The sequence below is a fragment of the Zalophus californianus genome, chromosome 10 (genome assembly GCF_009762305.2).
Source record: "Zalophus californianus isolate mZalCal1 chromosome 10, mZalCal1.pri.v2, whole genome shotgun sequence".
NCBI lineage: Eukaryota > Metazoa > Chordata > Mammalia > Carnivora > Otariidae > Zalophus > Zalophus californianus.
The window spans coordinates 67,743,918-67,766,024 of NC_045604.1; the positions used below are offsets into that span (position 1 = coordinate 67,743,918).

Sequence of the window (22,107 nt, forward strand, 5' to 3'; positions counted from 1 at the left end):
AGTTTGCATTCCCACCAACAGTGCATGAGGGTTCCCCTTTCTCCACATCCTCGCCAACACCTGTTGTTTCTTGTGTTTTTGACTTTGGCCATCCTGACAGGTGTGAGGTGTTACTGTGGTTTTGATTTGCATTTCCCTGATGATGAGTTGTCGACCTCTGAGAGTCGTGGACCTGGGGCGGCGAAGGAACTGAGGAAAAAAGACGACAGTACAACGAGGCACAGGGGACCCCGAGCAATCAGCCCGAGGTGCCGAGGTTTATTTTCCATAATCTTACATACCTTCTACAGCAATATAGATCTATAATGATTTACAGCAGGGGCTTAGTAAGGCACATTCTGCCATGTACATAGGACTAGTCCAGCGTGTATGATAAGGATCTTTAAAGCAGGACAAAGGAACAAAGAGGGGAGTGCACAGTGTGGTGTTTTACAGCTGGCTTCCTATCTACAGAACATCTCCTGGTGCCTACTTTAGAACTGACCGCACACGTCCCAAGGGCATTTCACTCTGATCCTTTCGGGTTATTTTTAACCCTGCAATCTCCAGTTTTCTCAGAGATCTCCGAGTCTGAATGAACATGCACCAGTGGTTGTTGTGGCGTTCTGTTTCCCACAGCCCTTGGGACGTGTGCGGTCAGTTCTAAAGTAGGCACCAGGAGATGTTCTGTAGATAGGAAGCCAGCTGTAAACACCACACTGTGCACTCCCCTCTTTGTTCCTTTGTCCTGCTTTAAAGATCCTTATCATACACGCTGGACTAATCCTATGTACATGGCAGAATGTGCCTTACTAAGCCCCTGCTGTAAATCATTATAGATCTATATTGCTGTAGAAGGTATGTAAGATTATGGAAAATAAACCTCGGCACCTCGGGCTGATTGCTCGGGGTCCCCTGTGCCTCGCTGTACTGCTGTCTTTTTTCCTCAGTTCCTTCGCCACCCCAGCTCCAAGACTCTCCAAGGTCGACAATGAGTGATGCTGAACATCTTTTCATGTAAACCCATGAAATTTCCTTTTATGATAGGCACTATGTTCCCCAAAGGAACATTTTTAATGAATGCTCATGTGATATCATATGTTGTGGCATTATTTATTTCCCCTAAAGTTTCCTAGATTTTTTGGGAATATTTTTTATATTAGGGCCCAGGTGAATAAAAGACCTATTTTTTTTTTAAATAGGAGGCAGTACATAACTGAGTGAGGAGAAAATCTCAATGAAGGGCTTCAAACCAGTGGAGTTAACTACTACAGTCACTTTTAAAACACTAAGTGTATCCATTAACATTTTATATACATTTCAAATACACTTTTTTGAGTTCAATGAGTTAAAATATTAGAAACTTCTCGTGAAGGCCCTGGTTGCGAGCTGGAAGGGAATGTAGCCTGTTAATAAGTAAGGTTCTGACTGAAATTTAGAGTTTACTTTTTTCTATCCTACCACTGGATAAGAGGAAAAACAAATGGACAATATTATAAATAAGAATTTGTGGGGTAAATGAATGAAAATACAAAAAATACACAAAAAAATAATGAATATCAGGAGAACTGCAGTAAATACCAAAATCAAACATACCAAGCGTGAAAGAATATGCAACAGGGAGCTCTTGTCCAAGATGGCGACAGAGGAGGCCTCTGAACTCACCTGTGCCTGCGGATGCACCAAACCTACAGCTACACATGCAACAGTTCCCCATGAAAGAAATACAGAAACTAGCTGAGCAACTGCGACACACTGGGCCAATGAAGAGTCCTCACTTCCCAACAGGAAAGGCTGAGACACACTCTCACCATAATCCTCACCCCTGGCACAGTGACACAAACAGGAGAACTCACAACTCCAGCTTCCCCCTGAGGGCAAAGATTTTGAACCCAACCTCTAGTGTCTCAACTTTTAAGAGTGAAAGCCAAGATGGCTTGCATCCAGAAGACCCACCTGACTGGAGCAAATACTTTCTAACTGGCCCCCGCTCCTCCTGCCTCAGCACCCCAGGGCTCAGCATAGAGGAGGCAGATAGAAATGCCTGTCTCCCAGCTATTTGAAAGAGGCTGCGGCCTGCAGGTCAGGCTTCTAGTTTAGCACACATTTAGGGGCTGACTGTGATCTTCCCCAGGGACCTGGGAGGCTGGTAGGTGCCCCGGCGTTGGTGGCGATGGCCCAGAGGATACACCACTTGAGCACCTGGCTCTGGTGGCTTGCATCTGTGGGTCCCATAGAACCACAGCAAACCAAGAAACAGTTCTTAACTGGCTCAGTGCCGAGGGCTCAGACAGAAACACCCATCTCCCAATCTGTCCCTGAAGAAAACTATTTACACAGGCTTCCAGGGAGCCCGATCTAGGTGCTGACTGACATGCTCCCCTTTGGGACACTAATTCTGAATTCTGGGAGCCTCTAAGAACAAACAAGGCTGCCCGGGCACTGCCATGGTGTGGGAGACAAGCAGGAGCTCAGGCTGGACTGAGGAGGTTTTTATCTCTTACACAAGACCATTCTGTCAGGATAGGGAGAGGTGGTTATTTTATCAAATGCACAGAGATCAACACAGAGAGTCAAGGAAAATAAAGAAACAGAATTATCTATTCCAAATCACAGAAAAATAAAATAACTGACCTGAAAAATAAAACTATAGACTAATATCCTTGATGAATATAGATGCAAAAATTCTCAACAAAATACCAGCAAACTGAATTCAAGAACACATTAAAAGAGGGGCGCCTGGGTGGTTCAGTCGGTTAAGAACACTTTAAAAGAGTTGTGCACCATGACCATGTAGGATTTATCCCTGGGATGGAAGGATGGTTCAACATATGCAAATCAATAAATATATTACATCATATTAAGAGAATGATAAAAGTCACGTGATCATCACAATAAATGCAGAAAAAGCATCTGACAGAATACAATATCCTTTCATGATAAAAAAACATCAACAGATTGGGTATAGAAGGAACAAACCTTAAGATAATAAAGGGCAGTTAATACAAGCCATAGCTAACATTATACTCCATGGTGAAAACCTGAGAGTTTTTCCTCTAAGATCAGGAACAGGATAAGGATGCCCACTCTCATCATGCTTACTCACTATAGTATTGGAAGTCCTGATCAGAGCAATCAGGCAAGACAAAGAAATAAACAGCACCCAAATCAGAAAGGAATTAAGTAAAAGTGTCACTATCTGCAGATGACATGCTTTTGTATAAAAAATCCCAAAGACTCAACCAAAAAACTGTTAGAACTAATCAACAATGTTAGTGAAGTTGCAGGATATAAGATCAATATCCAGAAATCAGTAGCATTTCTATACAATAATAAAAACAGTATGGTACCACCATAAAATAGACACACAGACTAATGGAACAGAATAGAGAGTCCAGGATCAAATCCTGGCATATATGGTCAACTAATATATGGTCAACAAGGGAGCCAAGACAACCCAACAGGGAAAGGACAGTCTCTTCAACAAAAGGTGCTGGGAAAACATGCAGAACAATGGAAATGGACTCCTACCTTACACCACTCACACAAATTAACTCAAAATAAATCAAAATACTATAAAACTGATACCATAAAACTCCTAGTAGAAAATGTAGGGAAGAAACTGCTTGATATTGGTCTTGGTGATGATTTTTTGGATATAACACCAAAAGCATAAACAACAAAAGCAAAAATCACCAATTGGGAGTACTTCAAACTTCAAAGTTTCTGCAGAGCAAAATAAACAATTAACAAAATGAAAGGGAAGAAAATGAAAGGGTAACCTACAAAATGGGAGAGCAGTTTTGTAAAACAGTTGGATAAGAGGCTAATATCCAAAATATATAAAGAACTTCTACAACTCAGTAACAAAAAAACAAACCATTTGATTAAAAAATGAGCAGACGATGGAGCACCTGGGTGGCTCAGTTGGTTAAGTATCTGACTCTTGATTTAGGCTCAGGTCATGATCTCAGGGTTGTGGAATGGAGGCCCACAACAGGCTCTGTGCTTGGCGAAAAGTCGGCTTGGGATTCTCTCTCCCTTTCCCTCTGCCCCTCCCCCCACCCACGCGTGCTCTCCCTCTAAATAAATAAATAAATAATAAACCTTTAAAAAAATGAGCAGAGGAACGAAACATTTTTCCAAAGAAGACATACAGATGGCCAACAGACATGAAAAGATACTCAACATCACTGATCATCAGAGGTGATGCAAATTAAAACCAGAGATATCACCTTATACCTGTTAGAATAGGTATCATCAAAAAAACAAAAGATAAGAAATTTTGTGGCCCCATACAAATTTTAGGATTGTTTGTCCTATTTCTGTGAAAAATGCCTTGGAATTTTGACAGAGATTGCTTTTAATCTATAGCTTGCTTTGGGTAGTATAGACATTTTACAATATTAACTCTTCCTAGCCACGTGCAGACTCTTCTTCCATTCATTTGTGTCTTCTTCCTTTTTTTCATCAATGTCTTACAGTTTTCAGAGTACTGGTCTTTCACCTCCTTGATTAAATTTATTCTTAGGCATTTTATTCTTTTTGACACAACTGTCAATGTGATTGTTTTCTTAATTTCTTTTTCAGATAGTTTGTTGTTGGTGTATAGAAACACAAGTGATTTTTGTATATTGATTTTGCATTTTGCAACTTTACTGGCTTTGTTTATCCTACCAGTTTTTTTTGGTGGAATCTTTAGGAATCTAAGTTAATGGTTTGTTAATGTTGGTGATCTTTTCAAAGAACCAACTTCTGGTTTCACTGATTTTCTCTTGTCTTTTGATTCTTTATTTTGTTTACCTCTGCTCTAATATTTATTATTTCTTTCCATCAGCTATATTTAGTTTGTTTAGGGTTTAGTTTGTTCTTTTTCTAGTTCCTTAAAAGTATAAAGTGAGGTTGTTGATTTGAGATCTTTCTTCTTTTTAATGTAGCAATTTATAGCTATGAATGTCCCTCTGAGCACTGCTTTGGCTACAGGCCATAAGTTTTGACACATTGTGCTCTGTTTCCATTTGTCTCTAAGTAGTTTCGACCTTACCTTATGGTTTCTTCTTTGACCCATTGATTGCTTTGGAGTTTATTGTTTGATCTTCATGTATTTGTGAATTTTCCAGTTCTCCTCTGTTCTTGGTTTTGGACTTCATTCCATGTGGTCAGAGAAGATACTTTACAGGACACCTGCCTTTAAGCGTCCCTGAAGCCCCTTCCTGTGTGTTCTGCTATTGGGCGGACTGTTCCATAGTGTGTAGGTTTCACTGGTTCTCTGTGCTCTTCATTCCTCTCTTTGCTTATCTGCTGTCTGGTTGTTCCACCTCAGACCTTTGAAAGCTCTGATTTTTGCTTGTTTAGGCTTTTGAGTTTATTTTTAGTTGACTTTTAGTGACTAAGAATTTCCTGAAAACCAGGCACATCATTCAGGTTTTTAAATTTATTTACATAGAATTTCTAATAATTACTGAAAAACAACAAATGCACATTTCCATTAAATTAAAAATTACAGGTGAGCCTTGAACAACACAGGGGTTAGGGGTACCAACCCCCCATGCAGCTGAAAATCCACATATAACTTTTGACTCCCCAAAACTTATTTACTAATAGCCTGCTATTTTGAGTATTACTGATAACACAAAGCATATTTTGTATGTTGCATGTATACTATATTCTTATAATAAAGCAAGGTAGAAACAAGAAAATGTCATTAAGAAAATCACAAGGCAGAGAAAATACATTTACAGTGGTGTGCTGTATTTACTGAAAACAATCCAGGTAGAAGTGGACCTTGCTGTTCTAGCCTGTGTTGTTCAAAGGTCAACTGTATTTCTTCTCAAACTCCCTGTTTACCAAGTTGTATAATGTGTAATTTTTTTTCTTTAAATTATGAAGCAAACTTTTTCCCTTCCTGGGTCTGCTCCTTTCATTAACTTGTGTGTGGGACAGAAATAGGCTGATGGAGCCACGCCAGTTGCTAAAATACCAAAGTATTTCTGCAGTGGTTGCTACGTGGTCCTGTGCCATGCCCTGGAGGGCGCCCCCAGCCCTGCCACTGCCTGCCCCAGCCCTCTCCCCACTATTCCGTCTTCGCGGGTGGCCTCCAGGACCCCATGCTGCTCTATGACTGGTTGGCATCTGGGCCACACCAGCTGCTGGATGGTTTGCGTATCACTCATGCAGAGGAGTGTTTTTAGTGGAGCGGGTAAGTGATTTTGATTTAGGCAGGCCTGGGTTAGAGCGTGGGCACCACTTAGAGGTTCAAGGTGTTGGGCAAATTTACTGAATCTTTGACTTTAGTTTTCTCCCTTGGAAACATCTCCTTCTGAAAGCTGACTTGAGGATAGACCTCGAAAGACTGTATAAAGCCTCCGTGCGGCCCTTGGAACACAGTATACGCTCCATAAATGTTAGCTATTAGCAACACATCTCTAAATATGACTGTATACGTACATCATAAGTGGCAGCAAAGAATTAGCAATAAAATGATATATCAATATAAAATACATTCAGTAAAAATTTGTTAATTTTCTCCAAAAATGTCTAATATTCTTTATATAACTGAGTTTGCAAGAAACGCCTAGGGGGCAGAGAGGTGACATAAATGTTTGAAGTGAGTTGGGGGCTTATTACAGCCAAGTGAGAGTGCCAGCCCATGGCTGCCAGATCTTCTGAATTTTCAAGTGAAGACCGAAATTCAAATCTTAAGTGAAATCCCCACATTTTACAATGTGGATAGCTACATCAGAATGGGGGCGGGGGTAGGGAGAGAGACCATCCAGGCAAACACAAGACACCAAGAAGCTGGGCTGCATTTCCCTGCTGGGTCGCCCCCTCTCAGAATGCCTGTGCGCGGGGCTGGCGACCTCGCTCTCATAATGATATCCCTGTTTTAACCTCATACCAAGAAGTTTAAGAAATAACCATGTCTTCACCAAACAACAGAGTAATTGATACAAACAGGTTAAGGACAGTTTTTTAAGATCACAGATTGATATTGGGTAAGCCTTTGGTAGAGAGGAGTCACAAAGCTCTCCTGGGAGAATTCTGGTGAAATGGTAAATTAATATATTAATGACACGGTAATAATTAGCATTATTGAGTGTTTTATTATGTGGAAGTCGCCTTTACATATAGTCCCTATATTATTTACTGAATCACAATCTCTTCACTACCTTTATTATTATCCTCATTTTATCCTAAACTGATAAAACTCTACTGAGGTAATGACCTTTTCTTGGTGTTTCTGACTACTTCACACAAAGCTGTTGCAAGCTTAACAAGCAAACAAATGTCTTACCAGCTGCAAACCTCTTTGTTTCTTGGCCAACCTTTGTCGTGCAATTCTGAGGACATTTTGAGCTTCAGTTACTCGGATTTGCTTAGGGCCCACCACCTAAAAAAGAATACTAGAACATTTAAGTGTTAAAAAATGTCAAGTTCACTGTTAAAAATGTCCCTTATGTTTGAAAGACATTTGTTAAGTGTCAATTCTTACAATCGGCTTTCCTAGAATTATGTGTAGAAGAAGGATATCCAGGGGCGCCTGGGTGGCTCAGTCGTTAAGCATCTGCCTTCAGCTCACGTCATGGTCCCAAGGGTCCTGGGATCGAGCCCCGCATCGGGCTCCCTGATGGCGGGAAGCCTGCTTCTCCCTCTCCCACTCCCCCTGCTTGTGTTCCCTCTCTCGCTGTGTCTCTGTCAAATAAATAAAATCTTAAAAAAAAAAAAATTAAAAAAAAAAGATAGCTATGGTACAATTCTGTTTAAATGAAGTTTAAAACCAGGTAACATTAACATAGGGTTTTAGAAGTTAGTGATTATCTTTTTTTTTATTATGTTCAATTAGCCAACATATAGTACACACATCATTAGTTTTTTTGCTTTGGTTAAACTGGTTCCAATTGGTTTCAGTTATTTGTGAATAAAAGAGTCTCAAATAAAACAAGACCTTACGGTAAAAAGACAAGGGAAGGGGCGCCTGGGTGGCTCAGTCGTTGGGCGTCTGCCTTCGGCTCAGGTCACGTTTCCAAGGTCCTGGGATTGAGCCCCGCATCGGGCTCCCTGCTAGAAGCCTGCTTCTCCCTCTCCCACTCCCCCTGCTTGTGTTCCCTCTCTCACTGTGTGTCTCTCTCTATCAAATAAATAAATAAAATCTTTAAAAAAAAAAGAGGGATATCCACTAGTTTAATATGGTGAAACATGAAAACCAGCAAATAAAACAAGAGCACATAGTTACCATAAATAAAATAAAATCATAAAAAATAAAAATAAAAAATATATTTATTTATAAAATAAAAAGATAATAATAAAAATAAAATAAATAAAATTGATATCTGTTAGCATAGTATCTTTGATTAAAGTGGTTTTCACTACGAGAATTCTTTTCAGCAGTTCACGTATGCCTTGTGAAGTGCACATTATCTCTGGGGCTCTTGTGTGACTTCTGGGCTGTTACCAACACTCAGGGGTCAGAGCGTACCTTCTGTACTTCATGGTAGTTATTCAAAGCTATGACCCACTGGCACATAGAGCAACAGGCAACAGAAACGAGAGCAATCTTGTTTGGGTTGAAATCAGGTAAGATTAAAATTTTTTTCAGCTTCGTGAAAACCTAGAGATAACACAATTCGTGTATTACAAGAAAACGAAATGTTACTGACCCAAAGTTTTCCCCAGTGCACATTAAAATAAACTTGTATTTCCTATGAGAAATACTGTGCTACCCTTCAGGCGTAGACGCAGAGCCACAGCTGGGAACACAGCGTCTCTGGCGGCAGAGGAGGGGAGCCGTCTTGTTACCGCCATTCTTGGCCCAGTGGCTGCTGGAATTTCACCAAAGGGCCTCCATTGTAAAACAAAGGTATGGACTTGGTGGGCAAGGTGGTCTGCCATCTCCCTCTTGTGCACCTGAGGTGTGAACAGACGGACACCATTCCCCACATTCTATCCCCAAGGGGCATGTTGGCAGGGCAGCCCCTAGTCAAAGGGCTGTGCCATCAGTGGCGGAGGCGGGGAGGCCCGGGCATGCGGGGGGTCCCTGAGGACACTCTGGCTTACTTGTGCCACAGGCCCAGACATCCACCTCATCTACATATACAACCTTGTTTCCAGTTGTATATATACTATTTCTCATCTACTTTGGGGAGCCATAATCAAAATAACATCTTTCTCAGACTGAGAGTCCTTTTCTCTTCCTTTCCAACCAGGCATTTGCTCTCTTGCCTGGTAGGACAGAACCATTTTGCTGAATAATTTGGATGGCAGGTGGTCCATTATCAACTTATTATTGGTGTTTTCATTACTACTTAAAATACTGTTATGCTTTTAATAGTTTCTTTAGATGAGCTATTATTTTAGCTTGAAAGATCTATTTAAACAAAACCACAGGGAATCATTTTTGCTAAGAATGCTTCAGAGAGTGAGTAGTTGTTACATTAATTCAGGATTAATACGGATGTCACCATTAACATTCTGCTAAAAAAGCCACTTTGTTCATATATTACCCTGTATTTCCTAATAGCACAGATCATCACTGTAAGTAATTAATTGTCTTATTAGCTGTTTGATGTCTGACTTCCCTATTAGAATGTCAACTTCATAACACCAAAGAATGAGTTGATCTTGTAAGCTATCGTCATGTCTCATGATGTCCCTTGGAAGGTTACTGAATGAATCAAGGACAGTGCCACGTATGCACCTACAAATCTACCTGCTGCCCCTGCACAGAGCTCTCAGCCCAGCTCCTGCCTAACACCCCAGTTTGGATATTCCTCTAGCCTCTACACATTATCCAGTTCCAAAGCCATTTTCACATTTCTGGGTATTTGTTACTGCAGCAACCACTGCCTGGGACCCAAATCTCTATTCATTTTCTGTGAGCATTGTGACAAACTACCACAAACTGGGTGACTGAAAACAACAGCAATTGAGATTTGGGTCCCCCAAGTTCCCAGTCCATGGTGGGCATGGACTGCTTGAGATTCTCCCTCTCCTTCTGCCCCTCCCCTATCCCCCCAAAATAAAAATAAATAAGAATATACAATGACGAGGGCGCCCAAGTGGCTCAGTCGTTAAGCATCTGCCTTCGGCTCAGGTCATGACCCCAGGGTCCGGGGATTGAGCCCCACATCGGGCTCTCTGCTCAGCGGGAAGCCTGCTTCTCCCTCTCCCACTCCCCCTGCTTGTGTTCCCTCTCTTGCTATATCTCTCTCAGCCAAATAAATAAATAAAATCTTAAAAAAAATATACAATGACGAAAGGACAATCTCTACAATAAATGGTATTGGGAAAACTTTACAGTCACACGCAAAAGAATGAAGCTGGACCACATCTCACATCACACACAGAAATAACTCAAAATGGATTAAAGACTTGGATGTAGACCTGAAGCCATAAAACTCCTAGAAGAAAACACAGGTGGTGAGCTCCTTGACATTGATTTTGGCAATGATTTTGGATTTGACACCAAAAGGAAAGGAAACAAAAGCAAAAATAAATAAATAGGACATCAAACTAAAAAGCTTCTACACAGTAAAGGAACTATCAGCAAAATGAAAAGGCAACCTACAGAATGAGAAAAAATATTTGCAAACCATATGTATGATGGGATTAATATCTAACATATATAAAGAACTCCTATCACTCAATAGCAAAACAAACAAGCAAAACACACCCCAAACAAACAAAAACAAAACAAAATAACCCCCCCAAACCCAATCTGATTAAAAAATGGGCAGAAGATCTGAATAGACATTTTTCCAAAGAAGACGTTGAGATGGCCAACAGGAGCATGAAAACGGGCTCAATGTTACTCATCATCAGGGAAATGCAAGTCAAAACCACAGTGAGATATCACCTTGCAGCTGTCAGAATGGCTAGGATCAGAAAGACAAGAGACAACAGGTGTTGGCGAGGAGGTAGAGAAAAAGGAACCCTTGTGCACTGTTGGTGGGATTATATATTGGTGCAGCCATCATGTAAGAAAGTATGGAGGCTCCTCAATTAAATTAAAAATGGAACTACCATTGATCCAGCAATTCTACTTCTGGGTATGTATCCAAAAGAAACAAAAGGACTAACTTGAAAAGATATATGTATTCCTATGTTCATTAAAGTATTATTTACAACAGCTAAGACATGGGAGCAAACTAAGTGTCCACTGATGGATGAGTGGATGAAGAAAAATACACACACACACACACACACAATGCAACATTACTCAGCCATAAAAAAGAAGGAAATCCTTCCAGTTGTGACAAAATGGATGGGCCTTGAGGCCATTACGCTAAGTGAAATAAGTCAGACAGAGAAAGATGACACCACTTGTGGAATCTAAAACAAAAACCTGAACTCATAGATACAGAGAACAGACTGGTGGTTGTCAGAGATGGGAGGGTTAGGGATGGTGAAGGGGGTCAAAAGGTTCAAACTTCCAGTTATAAGATAAATAAGTCCGGGGGATGAAAGGTACAGCATGATGACTATAGTTAGAAATATCATATTGTGTGTTTGAAGGTTGTTATGGAGTAGATCCTAAAAGTTATCATCATAAGAAAAAATATTTGTAACTATGTGTAGGGACGGATGATAACTAGGCTTACGATGGCGATCATTTTACAATATATACATATACCGAGTCATTATATTGTACGCCTGAAATTAATGTTATATACCAATTATATCTGAATTTTGAGACATCTCAAACACTTTTATCCACTCCTTGCGGTTTCTTAGTGTAATGAAGTGCACCTCTCTGTTGGCCTCTTCTCTCATTAAAGGGATTCTGAGACAGGGCCTTCCCCGATGTGGGTGACACACTGCTTTCCTTGGCACTCCTAACAAACCTGCTACGTCTGGTTGTGAAGCTTACTCTCTCATCTTTTAACTTGCACCACTGACCTTCCATTCTAATGCACAATGCCAATTTTAACACTTCTGTTGGACTCCTGTAGGCTATGAGCATGGAATGCATCAGTTATGCATTAATTAGGAGTCGACTTTTTACCTTCTCGGGGATGCTGTCCTTGTCAAGGTTAACCAGTTTTTTCAGGAAACCAGTTTCTGAAAGAAGCAACTTCGCTGAAGCCCAGTTAGGTTTCTTCTGCAGAAGGATGCAGACTGCATTCATGACGGTCAGCACGAGGAGGGGAGGCTGCGCGTATACTCTGCAATAGAGGTGGGAACCTCATCAGCCTCATAGCTGGTGTCAAATGCGCCCTGAAAACCGTCTCGGAGGACAACATACACAGATGTTGAACAGGCATTTTCGTGAGGATAACTACTTAGCTATGGCAGTTTGGGGTATTTTTAAACATCCGGGTATGTTTTATATATGGGTATCTCTGCTTTAGGAAGAGGACAGGCATGAAACTTAAATATGAACAACAGCTAAGTTAGAGGTTAATTCTTTTCATTATAGAAGTACTCACTGCAGAGTTCTTTAAAGCAGGAGCCCTCATGTTTTATCCCAGTGCGGAGGTGCTAATGACTACTTGACAGACACAGCTGTGCCACTCCCCTTAAACACGTCCTCTGACTTTTCTCCTCCCTGACCTAAAACTCCTACATAAAACCACGGATACAGCAGAGTGCGGGAGGGTGGGCGGGCGGGGACGGGGCCCTTGGGTGTGATCATCGGAACACTGGAAGCTGCTTCTTCTCTGTGTCCTCATCAGCTGACATACCACTGCACTGCTAATGAGAAGGTCAAACTCTGGAAAGCCAGGGCGTCAGAAGAACAGTCACAAGAAGTAAGTTTCGGTGAAAGGCCATGAAGGTGGTGGTTGCTATGCCACAGGATTTGGGACTTGGGAACAAAAGGGGTGGGTCCATCCATGGTAATGAGCCTCCCCCAAATGAAACCATACAGACTTCCCAAAGAAGGCAGGCAATGGAGCCAACTTTACGTGCACAACACTATCTACAGGGGTTACCAAGAAGGTCCCCCTGCCTTAATTTCACCATTAGAGATTCATTCATTTAGGTTAATCTTTGTTCTCTTTTACAGTCTACGTTTTAAAATGCAGATATTTTTCAGGACCAAATAATCAAATCATTAACACTTTGTTTAGAACTAATTTATCAGATGGCTTTTCTGAAATTATCAGTATGGTTTTTGAAACCATATGAAATAAGGAGGAACGTTGTAACAGAGGAACTAGGAAAAGAGAGATAAGGTCCACAGGGGAGAAAGGAGAGCTCCAGAAACAAGCTTTTCTTCCATTTTGCCTACATTTGACTCTTTCTAAAGCAAACATTATGGGAATGTAGTAAAATTAAGATAAAGTATCTTATCTATAAATTTTTAATTAAATTAAAGGGAAAATAGATTCAATTGACTAGAGTCCCACCTACATGTCACTTTCCAGAAACAAATACCTGATTCAAAGCAAGACCTACCTACCCTGGAAATCTGCTTTAAAGGCCTCATTACTACACAGGAGTCCTCTGGTTTAGACATTTATTGGTTTGCTCCAATCTGTATTTTCTACAATCTCCCTCCTTCTTCTAGCAGCTAATGCTGCTAATCCTGTGATGGGGCAATCCTTTGCACTTTGCCGCTGGAAATAGCAGCTAGGAAAGAGAACGGGCTGGACTGGGTATCTGCTGGATGTCTCTGCCACACATCCTAACAATTCCTATCATAAGGTGTCCCATTTCTCTGGCGGTAGAATCAAAGTGAAATGCACATCAGCAATATCGCAAGGGAGAATCCTAAAAAACAAACAAAAAACCCCCAAGGCATATGGAAGGAATCCCTGGAAAGGCTAGGTTATTTTTTAGCCAGGGAAGGGGAGTGGGCCTGCTTGATCCAAGGAAACCTCTTTGCATTGAAATAACTTGAGCCCTTGCCAGACTCTGTTCCAAGCACTTGACATGTTTTAACTCATCCAGTCCTCTGATCACCTGTTATCCCCGTTGCATAAAAGGGAAGCTGAGACACAGAGAGGCAATGCCTGGGTTCTGGCCTGGGAAGCTTGGAGCAGAGCCTGTGAGCTCACTCAGGTCACACACTGCCCTCAGAAATCAGGCTCACAGGCATTTGCACTGACCCCTCTCGCGGGAATATCTGCCAGAGAAAAACTGAGAGAACGGAACTTCTGGAGTGAAGGCACGAGGCACAGGGTGGGTGATGCTGGGGCGGCATGGACACTGCCACCTTGCCCGTGGGGACCCCGGCCACCACCTCGTGCTCACGGGCTGCAGCCCCCCTGGCGTGGGAAGTTCCCCAGGCCCACAAAGCACACTTCTGCCTTCAGACTTTTGTGCTTTCCATGTCTCCTGCTTACAACACCCTTCCTTGAGACACCTTCCTGGTGTGCGTGCAAATCTGCTCAGTTCTCTGCTTCCACGCCACCGGCAACTGGTAACCCTCCCACTTCCGCGGCCAGACTGGGGCCCAGGGTGCAGCACACTCAGCGTCTCTGCTGCACGAATGTGTGAGAACATATTCCGGTGAAAGAGGTCAAACAGGAGAGAGAAGTCGAGAATCTGCTCTGTTCCTCTTGCTTGTCTCTCTCTCCCTGCGTCTGCCCTTTGTGTAGTTGAAGGAGCGGCTTCGGCACCGTGGCGCTCCCCGGATAGTCACACTGATTAAAGACAGCTTGTTCATCCTCTTCTCTTCTTGTCCCCAGAGTTAAGCACGTGTGACAAATACCATGGTAGATTGGCCTACTTCTACATCTTTAATAGGAAATACTACTTCCGGTAAATAATGGACAACTCAACACATCTGAGAGGTGACAGCAAAGTCTTCTTGTCTGTTGGGCCATGAATGCCAGTCGAGAGCATCTCACCCAGAGATTCAAACTAGAAACATTGGGATCAGGCTCTGGACCTTGGAGTGTCTCATTTCTTCTTGTGTGGCATGCAGTTCGGTTGGCAGGAACTTTCCTTTCTCGAGGTGACATAAGATACTGACATGCTGTACGGCTGATGGTTCCAATAACGTGGAGGACACACAGTATGTAACATGCATAATGACAAATTTAAAGTCACCAAGATGGCTAAGAACGACTCAGTCTAAAAATAACTGAATACTTAGTCACTCTTGCCGCGTGTTTGTGTTTTATTTTGAGCTTCGCCAGCTCCAGACGAACTCAGGTGACCTACCTCAGCTCAGCGATGTCCGCTTTATCCAGGGCGCTCAGAGCCACAACCGCCTTTTCTAGAGCCGGCAGCACGCTTTTTACTTCATGGGCAGCTTCCTGCAACAAAGTTAGGGGCCCCCAAACGTGTATGAATGCACAAGGTTGCACACCGTACATTTATATATATATATATATATATATATATATATATATATTATATATTAAAGATTTTATTTATTTATTTGACAGAGACACAGTGAGAGAGGGAACACAAGCAGGGGGAGTGGGAGAGGGAGAAGCAGGCTTCCTGCTGAGCAGGGAGCCCGACGCAGGGCTCGATCCGAGGACCCTGGGACCATGACCTGAGCCGAAGGCAGATGCTTAACGACTGAGTCACCCAGGCGCCCGCATTTTCGTATTTTGAACTTGGAAAGTAGATTTGACCTTTTTAGGACACGTGCTACTTACACTGCTGGGCATGTGTGCTGGAGTCCTAAGGGCGGTGCTTTATTCCATCCCTGAGGAGAAGCTGTGTGTGGTTCTGGCCTTCTCCATCAGACTCGGTGGACAGTAACAATGGCCTTTTGAGGGATGGTCCCGGGACAGGGGGTCACTGCTCAGCTAATGAAGCCTAAGCTTCAGAGCCCCTCAGTGGCCCAGGCCCACCCCTGGGCCCTGGAAGGAGCTCCGCCAATGTTGGCAGGGCCATGTGTCTTTGCTAGGCTTGTAGAAGTTAAGACACCATAACTGCAATCAGGTTTCCTCTCGGGTCAGGTGTCACTGGAATGGGCAGGGACATGTTTGGGGTCTGCACAGAGTCACCTGTCTGTATAATTAAGTTATTGTAAGCTATATCAATTAGGAATGCCTTGTAGAAATACTTTTGCTGTCCTCTGTTCCGGCTTTCCTGGGCAGGTGGCATTAAGGTGCTTGGCCAGGGGACATATTGTAATAATTTATGCCACAGGGCCTAGCACCAGAGCTACGTGGGTAATGGAGGAGAAACAAGGTTTGCAATACACCGATCCAGAGTCTGGTCTGTGGAAAGTGCTTGCATGAACCAGACGTTTGAGACTGTAAGTGTAGGGTCAGGTTCTCGTTGATACCTACCCCAAATGGAAGTTCACTCCTTCATGATCACACCAGATATCGCAGCGCACACTATTCTAAACATACCAGAGAGTGTCTGTTTTTTTGGGGTGGGAGTCACACAAAAACGAGCCAGCAGAATTCCTAAGTTTTGGGGTAACAGCTACTGCATTTAAAAAGATGTTTTGGAATATCTCAGTGAAATAAGTGAGAAATTAGAGGTTCCTTACATAGAGATGTGTGAAAGGTGCCTTATTTTATAATTTTAAAATCTTATTTACAAATAATTAAGACAAAACTTTGTGGACTATAAAACAAAAGTGATGAAGTGTTAAAATCAATACAGATTATTTTGTTAGAGGAGCAAAATGTGATGAAAATGTTCAAACTATACCAAAAGCAATAATTTATTAAGAGGAAAAAAATACATTTAGGATAGAGGTAATGATCTGGCTCTTTTCTGTTTAATAATTCACAAAGAGGAAGGCATCATACAATCACATTGGAAAAAGTCAAGGTTCTGGCTGAGTTTGCAAGAACTATTGACATTAATGAAAATATAAATATCAGAAAACAACTCTATAAGGAAGACATTGGTAGAAAACTGGTTAGTGAATGCTCTCAATTCACACACATCTAAAAGTATTCACTGCCCAAGAAATCCTGAAATGCCAGTTTTGTTTATATCAATTGATAGCAACATTAAAAATATTCATGACATTATCAGTGATGAGTTACAAAGTTGAAAGAAACTGTCCTCGACTATCAAAAATGAAAACCACATTTTTATCAACTAGGCTGAACATTCCACAGGAAATGATATTACAAATAATTCTCACACGAAGAAGTGGGGAATCATTTTGCAAATCTCCAAATAATTATGATCAGTTATTTACCTCAGCATACTTTTCCACTATTCTTACTTCTTCGGCCATAATTTCTTCATCCTGTTTAACGAGCATCTGGACCTTCTCCACCACTTGTGAATCTTTCTGCAGTTTTTCCATTAGGGCTTCCTTTTCCTAATGAGACACATGGTTCTTTTGAGAATGAATTTTAAGAGACATGCTATCTCTTCTTTAAAGAGAAATGTGTTTCAAGAAAAATTCATAAAGCTCATTTCATTATTATAAAATTTACCAAAATCATCCTGAAATGTATCTGTTGAACAGACTAAACTGGAAAAGATGAATACAGCCAATACCAATATCATGTCCTGTGACAGACGTCGAGTTTTAGAACATGCTGCAGACTGCAAGCTACTGCACGAGCTACATCAGGCTGATGTAACTAACAACGACAGAATTATGCTAGGTGAGCTTTTACGAGTAGTCGTGGGCCTGCTGTCACACTGAGTGCTTACACTGTGATGCTGTCACTGTTTTGCTGTCGTTGTCATTGTCTTGCCCATTTTACAGATAAGAAAGTTGAGGCCAACAGGGCTACCCGCTGCCTGCTAACAAAGCTGGAATCCTAATCCATGTTCGCCAAGTATCAGAGCCTCTGCTGTATACTACACCATAAAATATTTAAATGAGATTTCAAACCAGATATACCTTTGTTTTTTGTTCTATCTGCGGGCCAAGAATCAAGAGCTCCTCCTGCATATCTGTGACAAGAGTGGTTGCTTCCAGGATCTTGGATAGACCCATATAAAAATGATTCCTGAGGAGGGGAAAAGTATTAAGAAGGCATAAGATGTAGTGAAATATCGGCAAAGCAAGACATACTGTGATCTTGTATTGGAAGACAACATGGTAAAGATGTCAATTCTCTGCCAAAATGATATGCAGTTTAATGTGATGCCCCAAAATTGCAGTATGATTTTTTTTTGGTAGATACAGACAAGCTTCTTCTAAAATTTATATAGAAAGGCTGAATAAAACAATTTTGCAAAAGAATAGAGTGGGTGGGACCTCTCTACCTGATTGTGAGACTGATTAGGTAGTGACAGTCGTCAGGACTAGGGTCTTAGCAGAGGGCCAGGCACGTCAATCAAAAGAACAGGACAGAGAAGCCGGAAACAAACCCACACAAGCACAGTCAACTAGCTTTTCACAAAGGTGCAAAAGTGATAGAGGAAGGAAACGTTTTCAACAAAGGGTGTGCAGCGACTGGTTATATAACACGAACCTGGACGTAAGCCTCATGCCTTATACAAAACTAAGTCAGAGTGGGCTGTGGAATGAAGGGTAAAAGATGGGACTATGCTGCTCTTAGAAGAATGCATAGGAGAAAGTCTCCAGGATCCAGGGCCACGTTCATAGACTTGACAAGAGAAGCATATCCGAGAAAGAAAAACAAATTTGACAAACTGGACTTCACCCAAATTAAAACAGAAACATTCTGTCCAGAGGATGATGACAAGTAACTGCTGGGATAAAATATCTGCAATCTGTATATTGGACAGAGGACTCCTCTTTGGAACAGACAGCTCTCAAAACTCGGCAAAGAGAAAAATTGAAGAATCCATTTAGAAAATGTGCCAATGCTACAGAGACATTAAACCAAAAAGACGCCCAGGTGCAGAGTGGCCCGTGGAGACAGGTGCGACGGCCCCGGGCGAGCACAGTGCCACGTGTTTGCAAGGACGCATGGAAGCTGGATTCCTCAGACCTGGCCACTGTGGACCACTGGTATTTTCTCTACAAGCTGGCATACACTTACCATATGACTCAACGATCACACTCCTGGCATTTCTCCTAGACATGTTCCTAGTAGCTCCGTTCAGAACCGCTCTACCCTGAATGCAGCCCCAGCTCCTCCCGCGGATGAGGGGTTGCACAAACTGTGGCACGTCCATACTGCGCGGTGCTTACAGAAAGGATCAAACGATCAGTACGGGCCACAGCTCAATGGAATTCCGAGGCGTTACGCTGCTTGAAGCCAGTCTGGTTCCCGTGTAAGGGGGAGACAGAGACCAGACGGTGGCCGGAGCTGCTGGGGGCGGTCGGGTGGGGGGGCGGGCAGCCCACGGGATGCACTGTGGCCATGGACCAGTCCCGCACGTCCACTGCGGTGCCAGCTCCACAAATCCGCACACAGGGCACAGGGCATGGGGCCATGTACACACGTGCTCCAAAGCCAGTGTCGTGGTTGCGGATAATGTAACAACGGGGGAACTGAGCGGAAGCTGTAAACTGGACCTCTCTCTACTATTTTCCAACTTCCAGTGAATCTATTTCAAAGTGAAAAGATTTTTTTTAAAAAGAAGCAATAAGTTGAAAATTTTCCATTTACATATTCACTGGGATAAAAAATGGAAAACATACAGTTTGTAAGGAATGAAGTAAATACACACAACTACTGTAAAATCAGCCGACTACAGATCTGTCAGTCAACAAAATTTTAGTCCCGCCTCTAGCAGGAGGAGGAAAAAGCCTGTGGAAGAATCTGTTTCGACTTCTTGGCTTTCCTAACCTAAAGGATGTCGTCAACCATGCTCTGCACAAGGTCAATGACACAGATGCTGTCGGGCATTTCCCACTTTGATCTAACCCTCAGACAGGTCCTCAGAACGTCTCATCCAGATTCCTACAATAGCTTTCAAATCTCTGTTTTGAGTTTTCTATCTCTCCAATTTATCCCCCATTCTAATACCAGAGGGATCTTCCTAAAATACATGTATTACTCACCTGGCCACTGCCAACCCCCAAGAAGCAGGTGCTATTAACAATAAAATGAACTCTTAGAAACACTGAGAAGAAAGTGGGGCTACTGAAGCTGAGCTCCCAGGGGAGCACACATGTAAGGAAGGCAGTTCGGGACTTACCTTCCCTATAAACGGAATGTTTTGAGTTCTGGGGTGGGGGAGAGATGTGGATTGGCTGTAAGGGACACAGACCACACAATGAACCCTCCCCACTTTTTCTTCTCCCACGTCTCCCCCCTGGAAAATGGGGCTGCAGGAATTGGCGAGTAGCGAAGAGGAGCTGGGGAGTGGGGACCGCTCACCTTCTCACGTGACCGATGTGAGCAGTTATGGAGAGCGATGGTAGTGACCATGTGTATAAGGGGACATCCTGGTCTGACCCACACATCAGGTGGGTAGCACAAGGCATAGAAACTACCGAGCCACCCAGAGAGGTGTCTGGGCTGATGGCGTGCATGAGGCACGGGCAAGCCGGGGAACACAGGATGCAGCGGTGACAGACTGGTCACACCGATTGCCGTCTTGTGGCTGCAGATAGAGGGCAACCCCCCTGTCCCCCATGGTGGGAACAGGACACCTTGGAAACTTGGAAGGATCCCCTCATCTCTTGATTCCTGTGTGAGGGACACTGGGCCGATTTATCCAGACTGCTGTCATCACCGTCAGTTTAACCACCGACCAACAAAAGCTCAACCTAAGGACTTGGAGAAACCACCCAGGAGCCCCCCTACCTCCAGGACTGAAGAGTCTTTACTTAATAGAACAAGGTTCACCTTTTAAACTAACAGGATTCCTTGAACCCTCACCGCATTCACGGACTCCAGCAACGGCTCTAAATGGGGTGGACATCAAATCTGCCATGCCCCACCCGGCCTCGTTAACAAAAACTTGAGAAAATGAGCCCCTGAGCTGTGTCTGCATCAGGCCGCTGCTGAGGCCACTACTGCTTCTGGCCTCCGTTGGTCTGCCGGACACAAACTAACGTCTCTAGCATGAGAGGTGAGGAGACACTTCCATTGTCCTGGGCTTTCCGCGGCACGTCTGAGGCTGAGTTATGCGTGGCCACCAACGCCTCTGGGTGCACCCGGATTAACAGCATTCCTAACTGGCCTGGCTCCACGTGGGGAGCCTGGCTGGGGCCGATTGTCCAGGCGGGAGTCAGTCACGGGCACCATCCTCCAGGGTCGCTGAAGACACAGAATGGACTTGCTTCAAGCCCCTAGTAGTACGGTTAATTAGGGTGTCTCATCGGGTGGCCCCTCTTCTTGTAGCGGGATGCAGGCCAGGCTGGAGGATGTCGCCATAGGGCAGCAGCTCCGGCTGGAGGGTCCTGGCAGCCCCCACACCCCAATGCGGGTCATGCAGGCCTCACTGCGACTGGCTCGCGGTCTCATCAGAACCCCTGTGGCCTCCCAGAGCAGAGAGCACGGGATGCTCGTGGGCAGGTGCTACAAGGCCGGTTCCGCTCATGTCCCTGTCCTCCCAGGAGGCTATTAGGACACGGTTTCTGGTGTTGCCGGGGCTCTGGTCAGGTCTGAGAGGGGCTGCCCCGTGTTTTCTCACCCACCTTCCCGGCAGCACCTGGACACGGGGTCCGCAGCACCAGGGCGTCCCGCTGTCTATGACGCAGACATCGGGCTCCCAGTATGTTGGTGTTGTCCCTGGGATAAAGGCCATGACTGGTGGCACCTGCAGCTGCTCTTGTTTTCACGATGTGATCTAATGATGGCTCGACACCCCCTCCCTGGCTGCGTGTGTGCGCCTGGTCTCCACTGACCAGCAGCCTTAAAATGCCTCACCTCTTTGAAGGGCTTGTGCCACTGTTGCCCTTTCCCCTCACTGGAAAGGCAGATTCGGGCTCCTTCTTTTGTGTTCATGTTTCTTTTTATAAATAAAAGCAACGATTAAAAAATATATATATATTTCTGATTTGGTCTCAAACTCTTACCTCTTTGTTTGCATTTCCTTCTCTCGTGACCTCAAAATGTGAGCAAACGTATCCATGAACCGCAAGTAGCTACTGGGAGTGATGTAATAATGCCTTCTGGTTTCTTGGAAGTATTTTGTGTTCAAGTCTTTTATACTTTTGTGGATTTGGACACACATTGGGGCAAGTTTTTCTTTTAAGTTCTGCAAGATAACAATTTTTAAGAATCAAGAGAAAGCAATATAAATATACATAAAGAAAGAGAAAATAACTTGAAATAGTTTATCATTCTGAGATATGGGGAGGTAGAAAAGGTCCTGGGTGAATGGGACCAAGAATAGAGAAGTCTCAGTGGTTTGGATGGTGTTAGGGTG

General features: G+C 43.3%; 1 protein-coding gene across 13 annotated transcripts in view; it reads right to left on the reverse strand.

Annotated features, from left to right (window-relative positions):
• DNAH14 (dynein axonemal heavy chain 14) overlaps window positions 1–22,107 on the reverse strand; it is a 334,785-nt gene that overhangs the window by 81,604 nt on the left and 231,074 nt on the right. For 11 of the 13 annotated variants that reach the window (XM_027613953.2, XM_027613959.2, XM_027613960.2 and 8 more), the window contains 7 exons: window positions 21,755–21,936; window positions 17,711–17,819; window positions 17,051–17,176; window positions 15,088–15,182; window positions 11,981–12,140; window positions 8,456–8,587; window positions 7,274–7,369 (listed from right to left, as the gene is read on the reverse strand). In XM_027613953.2, the coding sequence (XP_027469754.2) occupies window positions 7,274–7,369; window positions 8,456–8,587; window positions 11,981–12,140; window positions 15,088–15,182; window positions 17,051–17,176; window positions 17,711–17,819; window positions 21,755–21,936 (900 nt within the window). The remainder of the gene's footprint in view (window positions 1–7,273; window positions 7,370–8,455; window positions 8,588–11,980; window positions 12,141–15,087; window positions 15,183–17,050; window positions 17,177–17,710; window positions 17,820–21,754; window positions 21,937–22,107) is intronic. The other 2 variants (XM_027613961.2, XM_027613957.2) reach the window with 1 other exon arrangement.